Here is a 22057-nt window from a genome sequence, read left to right on the forward strand (position 1 = left end):
TAAGTCCCAAGTTACAAAAGCATAATGTTGTCTTCTTGTGTCTATACAAAAAGGACATTGCTTTAAAGTAAATTATTCAAAAGGCATAAGGAAAGGAGAAAAGAAATATTAACTTATAATATAAATTCAGTAACCTAGGAAGGTCTGACCTTACAAATTAGCAGAGTCAGATTAGGGGGAGAAGCTGATTAACTCTTTTTTGGGAAGAGAGCATAGAGAAGTGATTACAGCTAAACAAATGGATGGGAGTGATTCAGGAACACTTTGATGGGTGAGACTGGGATAAGCCTAAACTCCAGGAAAAACCAGGACAAGCTACTTGTGGCAAGGGGGCAGAGGACAAAGTAATGTCATCTTACATCTCCCTCTTTTCTGTTTACAAAATTACAAAAATTTGATATAGAAATAGGAACAATTCTAAATACAGTACAATTCCAAATCACAATACAATTCTAAATCACAATACAGTCTTATAAGTTGTACTAAGATTTCAGTCCGACCCTGGGCCCAGAGCAGTGCTTGTAGTAAAGCGTCCAATTGTCCTGCACTGTCCAGTGGTGATGAAAGTCACCAATGATAAGACTCATTTAGTCCTGTTTTGAAGAAATGATGTGTCTGGATCAAAACTGAAGAGTTGTTCCTGCAACAGCATCAGTAGTGGTAGCAGCAATGAGTCTCAGGGGAGCAGCTATTTGGAGTCCAATAAATTTCAGGAAGCACTGGATGAGTCAGGGAGCACTGGAACCAGAGCATCACAACTTCTGGCAGGAGAACTTCAGCAGAGGAATGCAGCCATTCTCTGGTCAGTTTCCTCTGTAGTTCTAGAGGTGCAACCTAGCTTATGTTTGAGAAAAGACACTTTTTGAAAGTTATCAGAGGCTTTGACAGTTGGGATTTGGTCTCCATGCCTGTGAATAGAAAGAATCAGAGGGAAGCTCCAGTACAAATGGATATCCTAGAGAGAAATGAAAAAGGTGTTCCTGTTAAATCATTCCTTTCTCCTTCAGGAACCTGTGAGTTACAAGGAAAGGGTAAAAGTAGAGTATTATTAATTCAAAATATGGAGGCCTGATGTTGTCCAATCCACAACCTATAAAAGAGGGGTATAAGGAATGTTCTTAATGTGACCTCATGATATGCTGCAGGTCCTCTAACGCTGGCTCCCCTTCTTTTCTTGTGACTTCCAGCTGAAATCAGTTTGGCGATGAATCAGAGCTGGAATTTGAAGGGTTGTGAGTCTCTGGTGGTCTGAAATCCAAATCTAGTGGTTGAATTCTACTTCTGACCAGAAGTAATGGGATCCAAAGTTTCCCAACGGGGTTATCATCTGTTGAAACAAAAGCATAGCCTTTTCCTCGAATGAGGAGTTTTCCTGCTACACTCAATTGAGAAAATACCTCTTTTTTGTATTTGATTTAACATTCCATATGTCCATTGAAAACGTAGAGGTGGTGGGCTTAAAGCCGCAGTGTTCTCTATTGAAAAGGGGTTGTAATAACTGTATAGGGGCAGGAAATATCCAAGGCTGTGCTTCCTGCCGTCACTGGCTGCAGCAATTATACTGATTGGAGCTCTGAAACACCACACTGGGGAAAGGGGCTGAAACTGATAACATTCCTTGATTTTGCGGGGCCAGGGGCTGGCCCTCTTGCAAGTTTCCCAAATTGGGGTCAACAGCTGCATTGAAGCAACAATCTATGGCCCAATGACTTCCCATCTTACACCTGGGACAGGGCCCAGGAGGTTCAAGTCTGGCTCGGCAATATCTCGCCCAGTGGTTTCCCTTCTTACACCTGGGACAGGGCCCAGAATGTGCTCTCACAGTAGCACAGTTGGGAGGTGCCCTGCAATCTTTATGAAAGTGGCCTGGTTTTCCACAATTAAAACATCTTTTCTGAGCTTGTACGGCATAGACCTCAAAGGCTTCAAGTGCACCTTATGTTTAACAGAATCAACATTTCTGCATGCTTTCAAGTAACCCATTATGTCCTCCTTTTCTTTAATATGGAGTAAGATGGCCTGGCAATCCCCGTTAGCATTTTCAAAGGCCAATTGCTTAGTCAAAAGCTCCTGAGTTTCCTTATCCTTAACCTGCATTTCTATGGCTTCCATCAATCTTCCTATGAAATCTGCATAAGGTTCTGAGGCTCTCTGGACAATCTTTGTAAAACTTTCCTTAAATTCTGCATCTGCATCAACCTTCTCCCATGCACGCAGGGCTGCGTCATGGACATGACCAAAAACAGCACTAGGCAAGGTGACTTGCCTTTCTGGGTTGTGCCATTTCCCTTCACCGGTTAACATCTCACAAGTCAGTTTAATCCCTGAGTAGTTTCGTTCAGCACAGCCTAGGCCTTTAAGCTTTGCCTTGGCCTCATCAGTGAGCCACATTCTCCACTCCAAGTACTGAGAAGGGCTTAAGCATTTCTTAGCAACCATGTGAAAATCTTGAGGTACACTCTAGGCCTTTTTACTCCAGTCTGCAAGATACTCCCTGCAGTACAGAGATGTAGGCCCATATGAGACACAGGCCTGTTTGAAACGACTGAGAGAATCCATCCTTAACCTGCAATAAGGGAAAGGACAAAGTAATGTCATCCTACAGAATGGTAACAATAGCTTTGAGATCCAGTTGCTGTCCAGTTACTGGGATCCTAGAGGATCCAGTCACATACTAATGATGCATGTCTGTGTAGCTAATGATCTCACCTGGTAGCAGCACAGAAGCTAGAGCAGTCTGATATAGAAGATTATTGGATTTTTTCTTTTTAGCACCTCTGATTTTTTGAGTCAGATACCATTTAATATGGTTGAGACAAGATGTGAGAAAGCTATAGCAATCCAGTAAATTTCTACCAAGCAGTGCCCCTTTCCAGATGGCATTGCCGCCTGAGACTGTACGTAAGCACGCCACAAGAAAAGAAAGCATTTGCCTCAGGTAACTGGGGAATTGTGCAGTTCTGTTTAGAGTTATCCTGTTTTTTGGTTTCAGACTTTTGATAGTATCACTGGATCTGCCCTTAAGGGTCATTTTTTTTAGAACATCTTAAATTTATAATCCTTTCTTGACAGGATTCCTAGACCATCTTTGATTAAGAAAACTGTACAAAGTTGGTAACTGTCACAAGCGGACACCAGGCGGTGACACATGCCAGTTTTCCAGAGTCCTGCTCTGCAGATGGTTAATGCCCTGCACAGGATCTCTGCTGACACTTGCTGGAATCAATCATGACAGATTTAGTACATGGGTGATTTTTCCCATATTTCTTTGTAAACTTTTCAACATTCTTACAGAATTTTTTAAGGTCCTTAGACTATTCTTTGGTCTGTAGCAATTGCACAGCAGGTAAGGTGTTTGCCGTGCATGGGGTCGACCCGGGTTCAATTCCTCCACGCCTCTCGAAGAGCATGGAAGCTACCGAGAGAGTTTCTTGCCCGCACGGCAGAGCCTCGCAAGCTACCCATGGTGTATTCGATATGCCAAAACCAGTAACAACAAGTCTCACAATGGAGGTGTTACTGGTGCCCGGTCAAACAAATCGAGCAAGGGATGACAGTGACAGTGACAGAGTATTCATCTGCTAGGTCAGCCCAGAGTGTCAGGTTAGGGATCGTTCACCACTGCAGTGAGGGCCTGGATTACTTGGTCAGTTTGGGTTTCTGGTTCCAGTTTTCAGCACTGACTATTGGCATACAGACCTGCCCCTTGTCACCATGTTTGGGTGATATATCTTTGTTTTAAATGCGATCTCCGGTGCTTTGAAAGGGTACTCTTTCAAAGGGTACGCTTGAAAGTTTATTTTGATTCTAAAGGCCCCCTTGTCATATGGGGGATTGTCAGGAACAATAAGCCCTTGCCAAATCAATAGATTAGCTTCATCAACCTGGATGTTACAGAAGTTTTCCATTCCAGATTTTCAGATGTCTGCAAACTCCTTCATCAGCCTCCTGCTGGCTGCCATCTTGGATCTGGTGCTGCTGCTTGCCCAGGAGTCCTTAGGGGTCTTAGAATTTCAGGATGATCTACAGCAGTTTCTCAACCCAGAGACCCTGTGGCCCGCTGAGTGCCCCCAGTATATTCCAAGGTGGGGGGCTCAAGTGAAGATTGCATAAATGGGGGCCTAGGGCACAAGACTAAGGAACCAACTGAAAAGACAGGGTAATCACAGGAAGAAAACAGGATCCATCGGATGGGGGGGCACAGTCATGGAAAGGCTGAGACACACTGCTCATGGCAGTAACAGCCAGGGAACCCTGAGAAATTATTCAGAACACCTGGGCCACAGTGAATTGGTAAGGGGCATGAGTATGCATGATTGATTAGGAACTGTATCCCTCTTTACTTGGAGGTAGAAGGTATAGGGGGGGATCTTAGGATTTCATTGGCATATTCTTTGTTTCTACTTTCAAAACCTAAATGGAATAATTTAAAAGATAATGGGAGAGATTTTTTTTTAATGGGTAAAAGAAAGAAACATTTCAGATCCTGCTGACCAGTTACTGAAGTCAAACAGGATTTGTAAAATCAAAGGCATCTCAGCGGGGGTTATGGAGTTCTTATCAAACTGCCTGGGAGGCCTTTGGTTTAAGTTAGGTCTCAGTGAAATGAATGCACTTTTGATACAGATTTTTTTTCTTTGACTTCAAACTGGAATTAGACATCAGTATTATAGAAAAGAAAACTCACCTCTGGTTTACCATATAGACATATTTATTCTTTGTGCATTTTCATGAGATTTAATTTTAAAAGGATGTTGAATCCTGACAAAAACTTTTCTGGTATCTTTTGATCTATTTTTTCTAAACTTACTATTTCTAAACTTTCTTGTGTTGATGACCTACATCATTTTTATTGATTTACAAATGGTGAATTATCCTTGCACCCTTGGGATAAATAGTACTTGATTATGGTATAGAATAGTTTTGATGTCGTGTTAAATTCCATTTCCTAGGATTCTGTTGAGGATTATTTGTGTCCGGTGGTATTGGCTTAGTTTACTATTATTGTGTTGTCCCCGTCTAGTTTCTATATTAGGGTAATATTGGCTTCACTGAATATATATTGTCTTCTGATCTCTTTCACATTATATACTATATTGACTTCACTGAATTTCACTGAATACATCTTTTCTATGGATTCCTTTCACATTATATACTTTATATTTCCCATCTTTGATTCTTGCTACTTTTTTTTTCTTTGTTTTTGGGATGCACCCTGCAGCACTCAGAGCTTACTCCTGCCTCTGTGCCCAAGGTACACGGGACTCTCAGTTCTGATACTATATGTGGAGCCAATGATTGTACATGGGTCGGCTGCATGCAAGCATATTTTGGGCAAGCCTCATCTGCTTACTATCCAGTCCCTGTTTATATCATTTATTTTTAAAATCTGGAAGTCTATTTTTTCTTGGTAGGAGTATAGCAGTTTCTACAGTTGAAAAATATCCACTGACTTCAAGAACCTCCTCTATCCCCTCACTTTAACCTGATGTCTTTGATGAGTTTTTTATAAGCCACATTTAGTCCGTTTTTTTTTTTAATCCATCCCCCACTTGACCCCTTATGCTTGTTAATTCCATCCCTTTAGAGTTTAGGTGATTTTGAATATGCATGCTCTCTATAAGCATGCCTTTTACTTTCTGGTTCGATTTATTTATCTAATTTTATTTTAACTTATAAAGTTGAATTACAGTATCTCTCAAATAGCTAAGGGAGCTCTAGTTGTTCTAGTAGTAGCAACTTCTTGTGCTTTTAGCAGTCTCGGAGGACCTATATGTTCCCCATTGTTTCTTAAATAATATTGCAGGATAAAGTATTGTTGCCTGGAGTTTTTAAACTTTCTGTGTTTTAAATATGCTCTTTGGCTCTCCCTTGACCTGCAGAATTTCTACTTAGACTTTGATTAAAGTTAGTTGCTTTCCCCTCCCCCCAGAGCTGGCTTCAATATTTTATCTTTTTCTTTCAGTCTTGATAGTTTCACTACTGTGTATCATGGTTCTTTGCATATAGATATTCAGATGTTCTGTTAACTTCATGAACTTGTATATTTAGTTCCTTGCCAGGTTTGAGACATTTTTCAACAGTTTGAACAATCTTTGTTCTGTTTCCTCTCTCTTCCCCTTCTGGAATATTTCTTAATTCTATGTTGCCTTTCCTAATGGAGCAGCATAATTCTCTCTCTCTCTCTCTCTCTCTCTCTCTCTCTCTCTCTCTCTCTCTCTCTCTCTCTCTCTCTATCTCTCTCTCTCTTTCTCTCTCTCTCTCACTCTCTCCCCCTCTCATTTTCTGTTCCTTTTGGCAAGGGTGATACCAAATCTCATACATTTGCATGCTCTATTCTACCCCTGAGGCAAATACTAAGCTCAATTTTTCTTATAGCATTTCTTTGTAATATATGTAAGTTTTTGTATATTAATTTATGTTATTTTCTCTCTTGCCACAGTTACATGCAGTTGGTTATCTTCAAACTAAATGACTTACTCCTCCATATGTTATATTGTTTCCATAACTTTCTAGTGCTCTTTTTTATTGAGTTCTTGTTATCCTAAAACTTTTAGGTTTTTTTTTTAACCTTTTATTTTTGTGTTCTTCTTGCCTATTTTATTTATGGGCTCATTTTGTTGTTGTTTTACCAATGAACTTTGATTTTATTTTTCTGAGTTCTCTTTAATTTCTCAGCTCCATCTGCTATGACCCACCCCTTAAATATTTTGTGTGTAATTTTTTGTTGTCTTTATTTGGTTTATATACCACTTTCCAAACATCCTTCAGATTTTGTCACTATTTCTGATAAATTGTTGACCTTAGTAGCACAGAAAGAGAGTTAGAGATGAATAAAGTGAAGAAATAGAAGTTTATCAGGGTGCACTCCCAGGTGGACCTTATAGGCCCCTGGCAAGGCTGAGGTAGATGCTAAAATGGATTGGAAGTTGTTGTGGGCAGCAAGAGGGAGCAGAAACCAGTTGAACGATTGTGCTTGATCTGGCATTCTGTAGTGGGTGGATGTGAGGAAGCATAGAATGCAGCCTGGTTACTTCCTGTCACCAGATGGACCATAAGTCCTGTCTTCCAATCTGGGGACAAGGTGATCTTTGATTTCAGGGATGTTGCTATCTTATGAGCCGGTTTCCAATTCATGCTTAGCAAACATTATAATTTCTTTTAATTTTTAGTGCATAATTCGGATAGCATATATATAATGTATATATGTAGATATATATTATGTATTATGTATATATGTAGATATATACGTGTATGTCTATCTATCTATCTATCTATCTATCTATCTATCTATCTATCGCTGCTTTGGGGGTCTCACCTGGTGATGCTCAGTGGTTTTTTTCTGTCTCTACACCCAGGAATAATTCCTGGTAGTGCATATGGGATACTGGGAATCAAACCCAGGTTGGCTGCATGCAGGCAAGTGCTCTACCCACTTAACTATTGTTTTAGCCTCTGGAGAGTTTTTTAAAAAGCCTCCCTTTAATAACTCTGACATTATCATTTTATAGATTTTAGGAGATTATTTAGGTCCCTTTGAATGAACTGTGTTTCTTCCTTTTTTTAATATGCTGAATATTCTTTTATTGAAAATTGACCATTTGAAAATTTAGCCACCTCTTCCAGTGTTTGGAAGCTGGTGGCATATGAAGGGAAATGTTCATTCATCAGTTGAGCATGAAAGCTCCAGTTATTCTCGTAATATTTCACCACACTTGTTTTCCTCATACCTCCTTCTGTGTGCAGCTTATCCCTGACTAAATATCCCTCTGTAAATATTCTTATTTTTAAATGTCTTAATTTCCATATGTGTTTTACTCCTTCTTCTGTAGGTCTAGGTGGCTTTGGTGTTCTGTCAATCATCTGTTGTCCTCAGACTCTTCTTGTCTACAATCCCTCTCTGTAGTTTGAATGCACCGCATCAAGCATCATTGCCTTTCATGGCTTCTGAGCTGAGAGTAAAACCTTGCTATCATTTCTCTCAAACTGCCAATTTGGGAAAGGATAAAACACAGTTCTTCAATAGACACTGAAACAACCAACACAATGCTAAGAAATTCCACTTACTTTTTTAATCTAAAGAAAGGAAACAAGGACCAGAGATACAGTAAATCCCTTAGGTACTTGCCTACACATAGCTGAGCAGTTCGACTCTGGGTATTACAAATGGTACCCTAGTTATTGCCAAGAGTGATCCCTGACTGTAGGAGCAAGCCTTGAGCACAGCTTGGTGTGTCCATTTACAAAGAAAATAAGAGGAAGAATGAAGAGGACTAAAAAAAGTGAGAGGTGGGGAGAAGAGGTAAGAGGAGAGAGGGGGTGTTCCTGATATTGTTTGATTATGCCAAGAAGGAAGAGTGCCTAAATATGTCGTTCTTTCTGTATCTTGTGTGTGTGTGTCCATGTAGTGATATTACTCTGATTTCTTCTTATTCTTTTAAATAGTTTTATTAATGTTTATTTTTGCTGCTGCCTATGTTCATACCTCTTCAAAATGTACTCTGTTATAGCAAAACTTCCCCCATGATTTTCATACCCATGAAGCACAGTTGTTTAAACTGTTATCATTGCTCTCCTCTTACCTTCTGATGACCTCAGTTTCAAGGCTAAATGTATACCTTTTGACTACAGGTTTTTTGGAAACCAAGCATTTGCTTAGTTGTAGATTTCTGACTGGTTTACAAAACTTCCAAGGCTATTTTAGTCAATTAACTGATTTACTTTTTAACTTTTGTTTATTTTTTTGGCATCATACCAGGTATGTCCACTGCTGTCTCTATGCTGAGGCATCACTCATGATTAGTTCAGGAAACCAAACGGAGTGATAGGGACCAAACCTGTGTCAGTCATGTACAAGGCAAACACTCTACCCTCTGTACAATGCCAGCTCCTATCTTAACTTTTGTTTCTGTGAGAAGTTATAGGGATCTGGAGCTTTCTAACCTCTCATCTTGTTGATCTAAGTTACATTAAAAAATGTTTTCTCATGTATTTAGCTATTGTTTTTGAACTCGGAACATGTTCAGAATGACTGATGCTCAGCTAGACCACTGCATCATAATGATAGGAATGTAAAACTATCGCTATGTAATATATTGATATTAGCTGTCATCTTTGTTTTGTTTTCTAATTTAATGGTGATCCATCTAGAAGTGTAAGCGACTATTATAATTATTGGGGAGTGATAATGTCAATTAAAATTTAGATAATTACTAGTTATGTTCTAAAAAATTAATGGTGAACAAATATGCCAAAGCAGAATTTTGAAAAATAAAACAGACAGAAACAAAAGACCCTTGATTTGCCTTTCTAATAAGCTGGTAGGTGACAGTGATACTGATGTACATAGTTATTTGGCAGCGCTGATTAAGCACAATCTGTTACACAGTGATAATACAGATATATAACAAAATTAATACTGAACAATTTATAACTTGTGTTAATTTACAAGGCATTTGCTTAGCAGAGAAACATCAAAAAAAAGTCTCTGACTATAATGAGGAATTAAGAAATTATATACACTATAAGCATGAATTATAAACAATAAGATGCAGTATCTAAGACTATATATTCTATTCATATTATTAATTGATATATTATATGAAACATGATCCAAACAGTAGATAAAGAATTGTAATATTAAATTACTATTCATATTATATCAAATTCCTTTATTTTTCTGGTAAATTTTAATTTGGTATATTAATTTGCATTTATTTTCTAAAATTAAACATTTTTGTCTTTTTGCTATAGGTTTTAGACAGCTACTGAATAATGTAAACTTGATAATAAATTGGAATTCTTCCTTTAGATATTCTGAAATGGTTAAAATGATAAAATATGTTTGTTCTAGGAAATAAAATCTATAGACCTGTATCTTTGAAATGCTCTTGAAAGATTAGTACAATTTTGCTTATCAGTTTATTCCAGGTTTTAAGTTTTTCCCATAATGTAAAAGTACAGACTTTATTTAACTTTGCAAATACTTGAGTGTACTTTTATACTCACTTTGCACACATGCACAGACACACACAGCCCTCTATCCCTTTCTAAAGTTACAAGAATGGTTAATTACATGTTACCACTTCATTTTGTAGAAAATGCAGGTTGTATACTTATTATTTTCATGTAATACCAGAGCCATAAAAATCATTGTGTTTAAATTCAATTCCCTGGCTGAAAATGAAAATTCAACTTTTCAAGTGCTATTAATATATTCTTATCCATTTTTCTTAAAAATGTAAATAGACATATTGTTAAAATATATTTTCTTAAAATATACCCATGTGCAAACTTATATAAATTCCTTGTGCGTTACAATGTTTTGTGAATAATTCTTATTAGACAATAATATAAACAAATTACTTATTATTAATAGTACATATTATTAATAAATCTCAATATTTTTCTCCTTGTAACAGTATCTCAAAGTTACCAATTTTTGTTCTGTTTGAATATGGAGAGTATTATTTATGTGTTTGGCTTAGGATTTTCTAAGTGGAAATGAAAGTAGAATATTAAGACACTAAAAATTTCTAATTTTTTTTTATTTTTTAAATTTTTTTGGTTTTTGGGTCACACCCGGCAGTGCACAAGGATTACTCCTGGCTCTGCACTCAGGAGTTACCTTTGGTGGTGCTCAGGGGACCATATGGGATGCTGGGAATTGAACCCGGGTCGGCCACGTGCAAGGCAAACGCCCTACCCGCTGTGCTATTGCTCCAGCCCCCAAATTTCTAATTTTAGTGTCTTCATTTTTCCTGTTTTATAAGATAGATAAATATCCTGATTAGCTCTCCTCTCTTTTAGTAAGTAAGAGAGATAAAATATCTAGTTTATTGCTTATTACTTCCTGCAGCCTTTTTTCTTTGTAATTGAATAAATTAAAAGTTCATTTTGATTTTAGTAAACTGTGTATTGTGGACATCCATTTTTATAATCTATACTGCTCTTTGAAGTAGCATGATTGATAGTTATCTGGGTGATTTATCATACACAGTAATCACTTTTCTTTAAATATTGTTTCATATATTCCCGAAGTACTCAGCTATTTGTAAATATGAGGGGTTTATTGGGACAAAAGAAAAGGAGTTTTGTGATTAGAAAAAGAAATTTATTTTGGGTGTTGTGCTGTATAACCTTTCTTGAAAGAAAATTTGGCATTTCAAACCAGGAGGATCTGCACTTTGCGTAGCTGAGTTAGGCACTACATTTCTAGTGAACAGGGTAGACACCTGATCACCTGAAAAAAAGTATTTTTTTGCTATGTTTATTGCAAGAGATGCTTATACTTACATTCCCCATCAATGTTATTTCTTTTCCAGTACTGTGTACCGTTGGAGAGGACATCATTAACATTGATATAAAGCACACTGTTTTACTTACTCTATGCTGCTAGTTTTATAAGTAACAGAGACAAAGTTTTAAAAGGACCTTTTGTGAGTTAGGATCAATAATAATACTGCAGTTAGGGCCCTAGCTTTGCACATGGCAGACCCAAGTTTGATCCCTGCACCCTCTGAGTCCTTCAGGAGTATCCATGATCACAGAGACAGGGGTAATTCCTAACTACCAAGGGTGGCCTAAAATCCTATAAATAAAAAATAAACAAACAAACAAACAAACAAATAAATAAATAAATAACCAATTATGTTGAAGAAGTGTGTTTTTCTATATCAAAAGCATTTTGTTATATAAAAATGCTCTTTATGTCTGTTGCCATTTTGTTTTGTTTTTGTTTGTTTGTTTGTTTGTTTTTAATTTGGAGCCACTTTCAGAGATGCTCAGAGATTACTCCAGGATCACTATTCAGGAGTCATGCCTGATGCTACTTGGGGAATATGAGGTACTGGGAATAAAACTCAGGCATCCTGCATGCAGAACATTCCTTAAGTCCCTTAAGTTATCTCTCCAGTTCAGTGAATGGCATTTAGGATGATTTTCCCATGAATAACCCTTTCTTCTCCATACAGTTAGAAAAATATCTATAATGCTAAAGGAATATTGATATTTGCATCTTTATTGCTATTTCCATTGTTACAAGAGAAAGTGTAAATGGATCCACTTTATTCCCAGAGTTATTTTGCCTAGTACTTTCCTTATCTGCCTGGTATTTTAAGTCAGTTCATTTTAGCAACATCTATGCTTTGGACAGCAGGCATAAAGTTCTGCTGGTTTCTTAGAGAAATATGATTGCCCCCCCCAGGATGGCCATTTATAATACATGCACCTTTGTATAATTAAATAAGCTACCGAAGAGGAAAAGGATTCTAATCAGCTTTCAAACTGTGATTGTGTCATGCACTGAATCATCTCTTTATGAATACATTTCTCTAGGAACATGTATAATTATGAATCTTCTCTGTTATTTTTTCTATCTCGGCAGGAACTCGGAAGTAATAGCCCTCCACAGAGAAACTGGAAGGGAATTGCTATTGCCCTGCTGGTGATTTTAGTTGTATGCTCACTCATCACTATGTCAGTCATCCTCTTAACCCCAGGTAATCTGTTCTTATTTCTCTCTTATGATTTTATTGTGGATGATAATTTTGCATTCAAATGTCTTAACAGGCTAGCCAAATGTGGTATCTTAGGACACATTAGCTTTGTGTGTAACAAAAATAAATGCATAACTAGACATTTTGCAAGAGCCACAGTATTTTGTGGTTCAAATATCATGCAGGGTATTTTTGGAAGTTAAAATGTGAAATATATGCATTGAAAATGCCATGGAGAACCATGGTTTCCATTGCCACTTTGAGACATTTTCTTTTTGTCAGTTTAATAAATTAGATAGATATTTGGTTTTTATTCACTGTAACACTGTATCACTCTTGTCCTGTTGCTCATCTATTAGCTCGAGCGGGCACCAGTAACATCTCCATTCATCCCTGACACTTCCAGGGTCAGGGGAATGAGGCCCATTATTGTCACTGTTTTTGGCATATTGAATATGCTGTGGGTAGCTTGCCAGGCTCTGCCGTGTGAGATTCTGCATCACTCTGTTCTGGGAGCTTTGCTTTATACAGCAGATCTCTGGATCTCGGCCATTGATGAGATTACAAGGTGGGGGCAGTTTGTGGGTGTGACTGCAAAGCTACTGGAAAACTGGGGATCTGTGTGAAGGAGGCCCAGTCCCAATCCAAGTGGGCTTGGAGATCTCAACCAGGGGTTCTGCATACCTGGGTCCCTCAGTTGGTTCCTTCATGGGTGAGGCTCGTCCAAGTGTGTGAAGAGTGGCCTTGAGTGTGGTTGTGGGTGGGTTCTGGAGGTTTTTGATTGCCAGGGGTCTGCTTGGAGCAGGGAGGGAAACTCAACCCAACCCCCTCTGAGGGGGCACCCATGAAGACAGCCTGGCACGGGGTCAGGAGATTCTGCATTGCTTTCTTCCAGGAGCTTTGTTTTATAGTTCCTGGATTTGGCTGTTGATGAGATTACATGGCACCAGGGGCAGTTTGTGGGCGTGACTGCCAAGCTACTGGAAAACTGGAGATCTGGGTGGAGGAAGCCCAGTTGCAATCTGAGCAGGGTTGGAGATCTCAGTCACGGGTCCCACATACCTGGGTTCTTCTCTCAGTTTCTTCATGGGTGAGGCTTGTCCAAGCATGTGGAGAGTGGCCTTGAGCATGGCTGTGGCTGGGTTCTAGAGGTTTTTGGCTAGCCGGGGCTCTGCTTGGGGCTGGGAGGGAAACTTAACCCACCCCCCCTCCGAGAGGGCCCCAGTGAAGCCTGGTGTGGGGGCAGGAGATTCTGTATGTTTTATCTGGGTTTTATTATTGAATTTAAAAATGATGAAGAAAAATATGAAAGTTTTCTCTCCATTTAGGAGCTATAGTAAGTCTAACGACAAGGTTAAGGGCAAATTTGAGGACAAGATAATTAACTCAACAGGGAATTAACCAAGTTTTTAAACACTTCTTCCAGTTCTTTTTTGCTCTATAAATTTTACTTTTCTTTTATCATTTTTTAAATCCTCCAACTCTCTTCCAGGCACAAATGAAAGAGATGTGCCACTACAAAATATTCCAGTAGAATATTTTTCCCTTCTCCCTTTCCCTTACTTACCTCCATCCCTCCCCTCTGTTCCCGTCCCTCCTCTCCCTCCCCTCCCCTCCCTTCCCCTCCCCTCCCCTCCCCTCCCCTCCCCTCCCTTCCCTGGACCTCTTCCTTTCCTCTCCCTTCCCCCTCTCTCTTCTCTTTCTTCCCCCCTCTCCCTGCTCTCCAGCTTCCTTCCCCACTCCTGTCCCCTCCAAGTCTTCCTGTCCATTTCAGTCCCATCCAGTCTCATCCTGTCCAGCCTCTACTTTTTTTATTTGTAAATCAAGTTTATATATATTGACTAGAACTTGCTTAAAAAGATGTTAGAGAAAGAGGGGGAATACGTGCTCAGGAAACAAATTTCTCCAGAGTGGAAATAAGTGAGCAAAGAAACATAGAGTCAGGCAAGAAAGGTACATGTCCACAGGAGAACAGGAGCTCAAAAAATCAAGCCTCAGATTTTCTTTACTGTCTCTGATACCATAGTGATACTTCAGGGTTCCTGGGTGTTTGGTTCAATAAAATCCTTATAGAGCTGGCCAATGACTGAATTTAATTTCCTTATTCAATATTCAACCCTTTTAAATGTGCCCTGCATAAAATTCCTTTCAGTTTAATCCATTTTGTCATGGACTTACAAAATTTACACCCTTGAATTCTGGCTCTAAAATTTATTTGTTGTATCAACTTGGTCAATTATTTTACTTTTCTCTCATTCCACTCATCGGTGCTGTAGGAGTAATACATAATAAAATCTTACAGTGCTATTACGAGTTGGCTTAATAATAAGTCAAAATATTTAATATTGTGTCTAGTACTGCTGCTTTTTTTTACAATTATTATCCTTCAGTGCCTGATTGACAAGCAGAAACAATGCCAAATGTTGTATTACATGAACAACATGAACAAGATTTCTTTAAAAAAATAGCGATGCTCAGGAATATAGATCTGTGATTTAAATTACAACATATTCATTAGAAGGACTAACTATTACATATAGAGTTAGTCTTTCAGTGTCTGTTTTATTTATCAATTCCCTACTAGAAGTTAGTAGTAGAGTTCTAAAAACATATCTTAAGCTCTGGTGACTGACCTTGCATTTTCTAGTTTTCTTAATACATTTTGAGCACCTTCTTCCCCAACAATTCGAACATGGACTAATTATACATCTACCACCCAGAGACTTAATTTTATATAAGGTATTTCATGCAAATGTATGTGATAAGTATTATTTAAACTTTCAGTTTACTAAGTGCATTTCAAATGTCTGTGTTCAAATACTATTTTGGCATTGCATTACGAAATTAAAAATACCAGTCGTCTAGAGTGCTGCAAGGTATTATTTTAGGAGGCAGACGATCTATGTTCTACACTGTCTCTAAACTCAGTTCCAGCAGTGGTCTTTGTAAACACATAAATTTAAGAAGTGGGTGTGAGTAATGAGATTTAGTTAGGCATTTGCTTGAGTTTTGAACAGACAAATAAACATCTTTGCTCTGTGGACTTCGTGTCAAGTTCATATTAATCAAGAGAATGAAATACAAGGTTAGAAGACTAAGGTCTAAGATAAGTGAGTCATAGCAAGAGAACATTCTTTGAACTTACTTATCTGTGCCTCCCACATGAGACAACAGCAACAGCAATATGGATTCTGTTAAACCTTTTTGAATTGAGGATTAATATGTGCAATAAGACCATTAGTGTAGGCTTTTGATTTAACAACTGTGAGTGTTTGTATTGTATTTTGTATTCATAGTGTGTGGTCTAATAGCACCAAACATTTTTTTGTCTCTCAGGCTTGAAATTTCTCAGCTTGCTAAAATATATTCACTATGAAAAAACTCCAACGATAATGATAAGGAGCATACAATGTGACAACCTCTTCTAATTGTACTTTTGCCTACCAATAGCTTTCCAAACCCTAGCTTCTGGGGTAAAACCAATTAGGAATATGCAAAATTTCAACCAGGAAAAACAACACTTTTCAGGAAAATTTTCTGGATATTTTGGGGTTGAAGGACTAACTCTAGAATATTTTTACCACAAAAGTAGAGAATTTTATCTATATGCTCTTTATAGATAGATGACCTTGAGTAAATGAGTTATTTCCTTTCATATCAAGTGTTTTCTTGGAGGAAGGAGTTTATTTGGTTTGTCAAAATGTTAACTGAACTTTATCCTGATATCTATGATATTAAAAATGATAATAAGAGCAGTAGTAATAGGACTTATCTGGTAACAAATATAACAGCAAACAGCAATTTGCTTTTACTACATAAGTTGGCCCTCACTAAATAATTTTAAAATTATATTGCTCAAAATATCATTAGATTTTGTAGGTAAGTGCTAAGGAATGTACACCTGTAGATTGAGAACCACATTTTCATTGTAATTTTAGTATGATTTCAAATTTTATTATAGAAATAATTTAAAACAGGTGTCTAAATTTCAAAAATTCTCAGGAATTTCCCTGACTTAGAAAATTGCTAATTATTTTAGGAAGAGTGGGTTAACTATTCCAATGTTTATTTTATAAGTGATTTTTCCATTTGATACTTAATTTAGATGCTTTGAAAAATTTCTCATAATATGGCTTTCTATTTGAATTCACTTTAATTAAAAAGTAGCCATATTTATTCTCAGAATAATTTTATTCTTTTGAACATTAATTTTATACTCTTATGTGTACTTATTTCAGTCTTGTATTTTTATTTACTTAATTTCTAAACATTTTGCAATTTCAGGCATTGTACTCGAAAGTCCCATGCATTGGATTAATGGTTAATATATATTTGTTTCATATGAAGAATGAAAATGAACATGATCTAAAAGCATTTTCTGACAAATACTGTTGTCTATGTTGACATATTTTAAGAAGAGGGATGCTCATTTTATGAGTTAAGAGTATTTGGTAGGGGAGATTTTTGAAGTAATTTAATCTGGCTGCCATATTAAATAGCCACATATGAAGTCTGTCTGTTTCACTCATTCGTGCTAGCAACAATAACATGCTGCCTTTTGATTGGCGATCAGTCTCTAAAGGGGCTCAATGGGTGAATTTTCTCTCATGACTCACTAATGCCAATGTTTTAATATTTTGTTATTGTATCCTCAGCATCAGCTCTATCTGATGCTTCTTTAGGCAGTTTTTCTTTTCTTTAGTACATTATCTGGATACGTATCCTTCATGGATCTATTAGAGTATAAAGGTAGTCAAGTACTCTTGTATAAGCCATTGACATTCATGTACAAACCCTCAAATGCTACTTTTCCTCAGTGAAATATGAATTCATCTATCTTCACTATATATGTGTGTTTAAATTTGCTTCTACAAATACATGTAGTAGTTAATATGTTACACTTAATTCCAGTAGATTTTGTTGGAGAAGAATTTTTGCAGGATGAGATTGGTGTCATGTTCCTGATATTTTAAGTTTAAAAAAAAGCACAAAACAACAAAAAACCCCTCTGTTCCTTTTGTAGCAGACACTCATATTTTTAAAGAGAATGATTTGACCCTTTGAATGAGGCTTTATTACAATTAATCTGCTCCTATCTTTCTAAAAGCGATAATTTTCCAGAACACATTTGATAAAATTAAGTACTTTATTAAACTGATGACAGCTGATTTGTTATTGTTATGCAAAACTCAAGCTAAATTTATTCTGGTTACTGTTATGTTCTACCACAATAATAACTCTTGGTTATAGTTAGTTAAAATGTCATGTTATATTATGTTGAAAACAATCTCTTGGCAGCTGCAATTTAAAAGGTGTCATTTAAGCATGTGACCTGTATTTTAAAATGTCAAAGCAACAATTAAAGTTCCCATTATGCTCTTATAAAAGAGAAATAATGTTTTACTCTCTTGTAAACATCAACATCAGCCAAGATGCAAATCATTTAGTTTATTGTGTTGAATTAAAAAATAAACAATATATGTTGCATTGATAGACATAAGCTAAAACGTTTCCACTTGTTTTTTAACCAAGGAAGCCACAGATGTAACCAAATGTAATCAGTCCACCCAAGAGAAAACAATGGGACTCTAATTTATTCTCCTGGAAAATAGGGAGTGTTGTTACCTCTAGTAGATTTACTCTTATGTTGAATGGACTATAATTTTCTCTACATTAACAAAAACCAATCACATATTTTGTCTCTGAGTTAATATTAGATTTCAAGACAGATTTGATTTATTCACTCATATTGGTATTAGACAATCAGCTAAAAAAGATGGTGTTATTTTACATTATAATGTATTGATTTTACAAGAGTGTGTGTGGGGGGACATCTTGTCTTAATAAGTAGCACTGCCCTATAGCACTATAATCCCATTGTTCATAGGTTTGCTCAAGCAGGCACCAGCAATGTCCCCATTGTGAGACTTGTTACTGTTTTTGGCATATCAAATACACCATGGGTGGCTTCCCAGGCTCTATTATGCCAGGCATGATACTCTTGGTAGCTTGCAGGGCTCTCAGAGAGTGACAGGAATAGAACCAGGTTGGCCCTGTGCAAGGCAAATGCCCTACCAGCTGTGCTATCTTAATAAGTGACATTTATTATCTGATCCTTACATGCCTCATGTGTCCTACATGTGCCGTTTTTACTTATCCTCTTAGTGTTAAAATGAAATTTACAAGTTTTGATCCCAGTGCAAAAATAGAAAACCTTTCATTTTTTCATATTTTATTGTTTCCTAATTGAGTTTAAATTCGGGAAAATTGTTTATCATTCTTCAGCATGGGACAACATCCAGTCCTATGGTGATAGAATGTGTATTAATCTTTATAGTGTGAGTTAAAATTATTCCATCCAATAAAATATGGGCAAGAACCATATCAGAAAATAAGAGACATTAACTTTGTTTTCCTGTCCATTGATTTTCTTTAAAAAATCATTTTAGTAATTCTGTATCTTCTTAAAGAGAAATGCACATTAAAGAAATTAGAGAGAAATTGTACCTAGTAAGTAAGAGGGAGATATGAAAGGGATGGCAGAAGTGTACAATTGAAAATAATCCCCGACATATTTTTTTAACAAAAAGTTACAGAACTTAAGATATCCAAATAAAACAGCTTGTACTTTTTTTTAAAAAAAGAAGAAGAAAAAACGATATCCACTTGTCTCTAAAGTTTAGTTGAGTAAAATATTTACAGAAAAAGAAGCAGAAACCCCACAAGAATCAACGGCACTAGACTTAGGAAACCTCTGTACTTAATTAAAATGCTATGCCTTATAATATGTACCTCATAATGTAGAGTTTCCATTGCATATTTCCATCCATCATAAATGGTTTTACTTTGATTCCAGAATCATAACTTACTTTTATTTTTTCTGGGGTATAACAGTAATTCTATAATATTAGAGAAGCAAGAAAACCTTTTTTTTCATGAATTATTCAGCACTGGAATTGCTTTGTTTTTTAGTCTTTCTTTTCTGACCTGAAACATGGCGCTGATAAAATTTTTATAGAAAAAAATGTGCAAAGTGATAGGTAATAATGTGTAATACTATTGCCTATTTTTAAGTTGGTGGCATTTATTACATTTTCAAAGACAATGTCTATTTGAGATCCAAATCATTTTCATCATACATTAAAGTAAACTCCATCATCATGAAGCAGTTAACCCTTCCTAAAAAAAAAAAGCACCGTAAATGTCATAACTGATTCACTACTTTGCTCTAAGTCTCACAGATTTACTGTTCTGACTTTTTAAAATAAATTGTATCAATATCTGGCTATTTTATTTAATACAGTGTCTTAAGTCGGGGACATGTGGCTCCCCTGTTGGCCCCAAAATATTCCATTAGAAGCTGACAGGTGAAATCACACAAATGGGGGCCATGGCATAAAGCTGGAAGGCTGCTGATAGGCTGGAATAGGTGGAGCTGATTGGAAGCCAACATTCTTTTAGAATGGTCTAGTCTAGTCCTATTCTGATGTTAATGGATTTTTCAGTATAGTAGAACTGTAGGTATTCTGTATTTTGAATACTGATCTCTTGCAGAGAGACCTAGGTATTTCAGGTAAATTTCACCTTTGATTTTCAGTTTTTAGTCCACACCCGCCAATGCTCAGGGGTTACTCCTGGCTTTGCATTCAGTAATTCCTCCTGGCAGTGCTTGGGACCCATGTAGGATGCCAGGAATAGAACCTGGGTTGACTATGTGTAAGGCAAGTGCCCTAACTTCTGTACTATCTCCAAATCTTTTAATTTTCATATTTTTATTATTTTTATATTTCATTGATACACAAACATTCTTAAATTTTAAGATATTCAGTTTATCTTTTTTATATGCTGTTTATTCCTTTTGCCTTTTGCATTATTTCCTAGTTCTTGGTCATGAGAGATCACTGTTTTATTGTTTAAAAATGTTATCATTTTAGTTTACCTGTGTAGGCAATTGATCATGATTTGTTTTGTGTTTGTGTTTTGGACTACACCAAGCAGTGTTCAGGTTTACTTCTGATTCTGTGCTCAGCTCAGGTATCATCTCACCTGGCAGTGCTCAGGGGATCTTATGTTGTGCCAGAGGTCAAATTCAGGTCACTAATACATGTGCAAGACAAGCACACTACCAAATATATTATACCTCTCTCATATAGATTAAATTCTTAAGTAAAACTTTTAAAAACTAAATGTTATATGATAATAGGGAATTGAATGGGTACAGTCTAATTTGATGTCACAATGTTTATTTCCAATAAGAAAAGTAAAGTTTCATATATTACTGGTTTTAGAGGTGAAGTAGTAAGTTACAACTCAAAGGACACCAAAGATTACAGAATCTTTGTATTGTCATTAATATGTTTGACTTCTAAAACAACTATTCATTTATCATTTGTGAATCACACTGTGTAACTTTCTTCTACAGTATAATAAAGAAATAAAATACAATAATTCTCACAGTGTGATTGAAATATATGGTTGATCACAGGTAGAAACTGTGTTTTTTCAACACCAAAAAAGGAAGGTATTATTGCAAGGTTGTATGTGTGCATTTGTATCTGTGTACATCAGTAAAAATTAGGTAATTTTACTTTACTTCCCAGATATAAAAACTTTTTGTGAAAGTAATTTTTTCATACTCAGATTTTATACTCAAAATCAGGAGATGTTAATTTGAGAAAGGGCTCAAGGAATTTTTAGAATAATTAACACTTTCAATAATTGACTTATTTGACTAATTAAACCTATGAGTAAATCCTAATACTCTTGATTTATTTATTCAAGAGATGGTGAGTTTGAGCTAGAATTTAATAACTTCTTCAGAACCTGAAAGTATATTATCTATTTGATGAGCATTATGAGTATCTGCTAAAAATAAGAAATAGCACTTAAAAAAAAGGGGAGAGGTGTTACAGGATCTTAGATCTTAGATCTTAGGTCAGTATATGTTTGTGCACAGTTTCATTTATACATGAGTTATGTGTTTATTCAATAATAGTTCTCTCTGAAGAAATAAAACATGCTGAAGTGAAGATCTTTTGATTGACACATTCTAACTATTTATTCCTCTCCTATTTCTTTCCTGTCCTAAGATAGCTTAATAACTTCCTTAGAAGACAGCTGGTAATAGTTCAATTCCATCTCGCACTTTCTCCTTACAAATGATGTAATGTTGCCTGAAAAGACTATTGTTAGCAATGTATTCTGGTGAAGAACTATATTGGGATTAGAGTATGACTTCCTAGACTTGATCACTGCTATTTAATCATTATTCCTTATACTTAATAATAAACAATGGGAGAATGGGTTTTTAAGTATACTGTGACTCTTATAGAAGGTTAATGCATTATAGACAAATAATTGCAATCTGGAGTTTAGTGTTATATTTTCAATATATGTTTCTTTAAAAAAATAGTCAGTTAATTTATTGTAAAGGATCTTGGTGTCTGAAGTGAAGTAATTAAAGCCTTTTCAATAAATGGTGCTGGGAAAACTTGTTAGCTACATGCGAAACAGATTCTGGACCTTCATCTCACACATGTTTAAAAATTCATTTAAACTGA

At 36.4% G+C, this 22057-nt stretch overlaps 1 protein-coding gene and 1 pseudogene across 2 annotated transcripts in view; one reads left to right on the forward strand and one right to left on the reverse strand.

Moving 5' to 3' along the window:
- Positions 1–22057, forward strand: part of DPP10 (dipeptidyl peptidase like 10) — a 667274-nt gene that overhangs the window by 163349 nt on the left and 481868 nt on the right. For both annotated transcript variants that reach the window (XM_004608165.2, XM_055119680.1), the window contains exon 2: positions 12386–12500. In XM_004608165.2, coding sequence (XP_004608222.1) covers positions 12386–12500 — 115 coding nt within the window. The remainder of the gene's footprint in view (positions 1–12385; positions 12501–22057) is intronic.
- On the reverse strand, positions 3183–3962 carry LOC105942982 (ubiquitin-conjugating enzyme E2 L3-like; annotated as a pseudogene).

This window comes from Sorex araneus, chromosome X (genome assembly GCF_027595985.1).
Source record: "Sorex araneus isolate mSorAra2 chromosome X, mSorAra2.pri, whole genome shotgun sequence".
In the NCBI taxonomy this organism is placed as follows: Eukaryota; Metazoa; Chordata; class Mammalia; order Eulipotyphla; family Soricidae; genus Sorex; species Sorex araneus.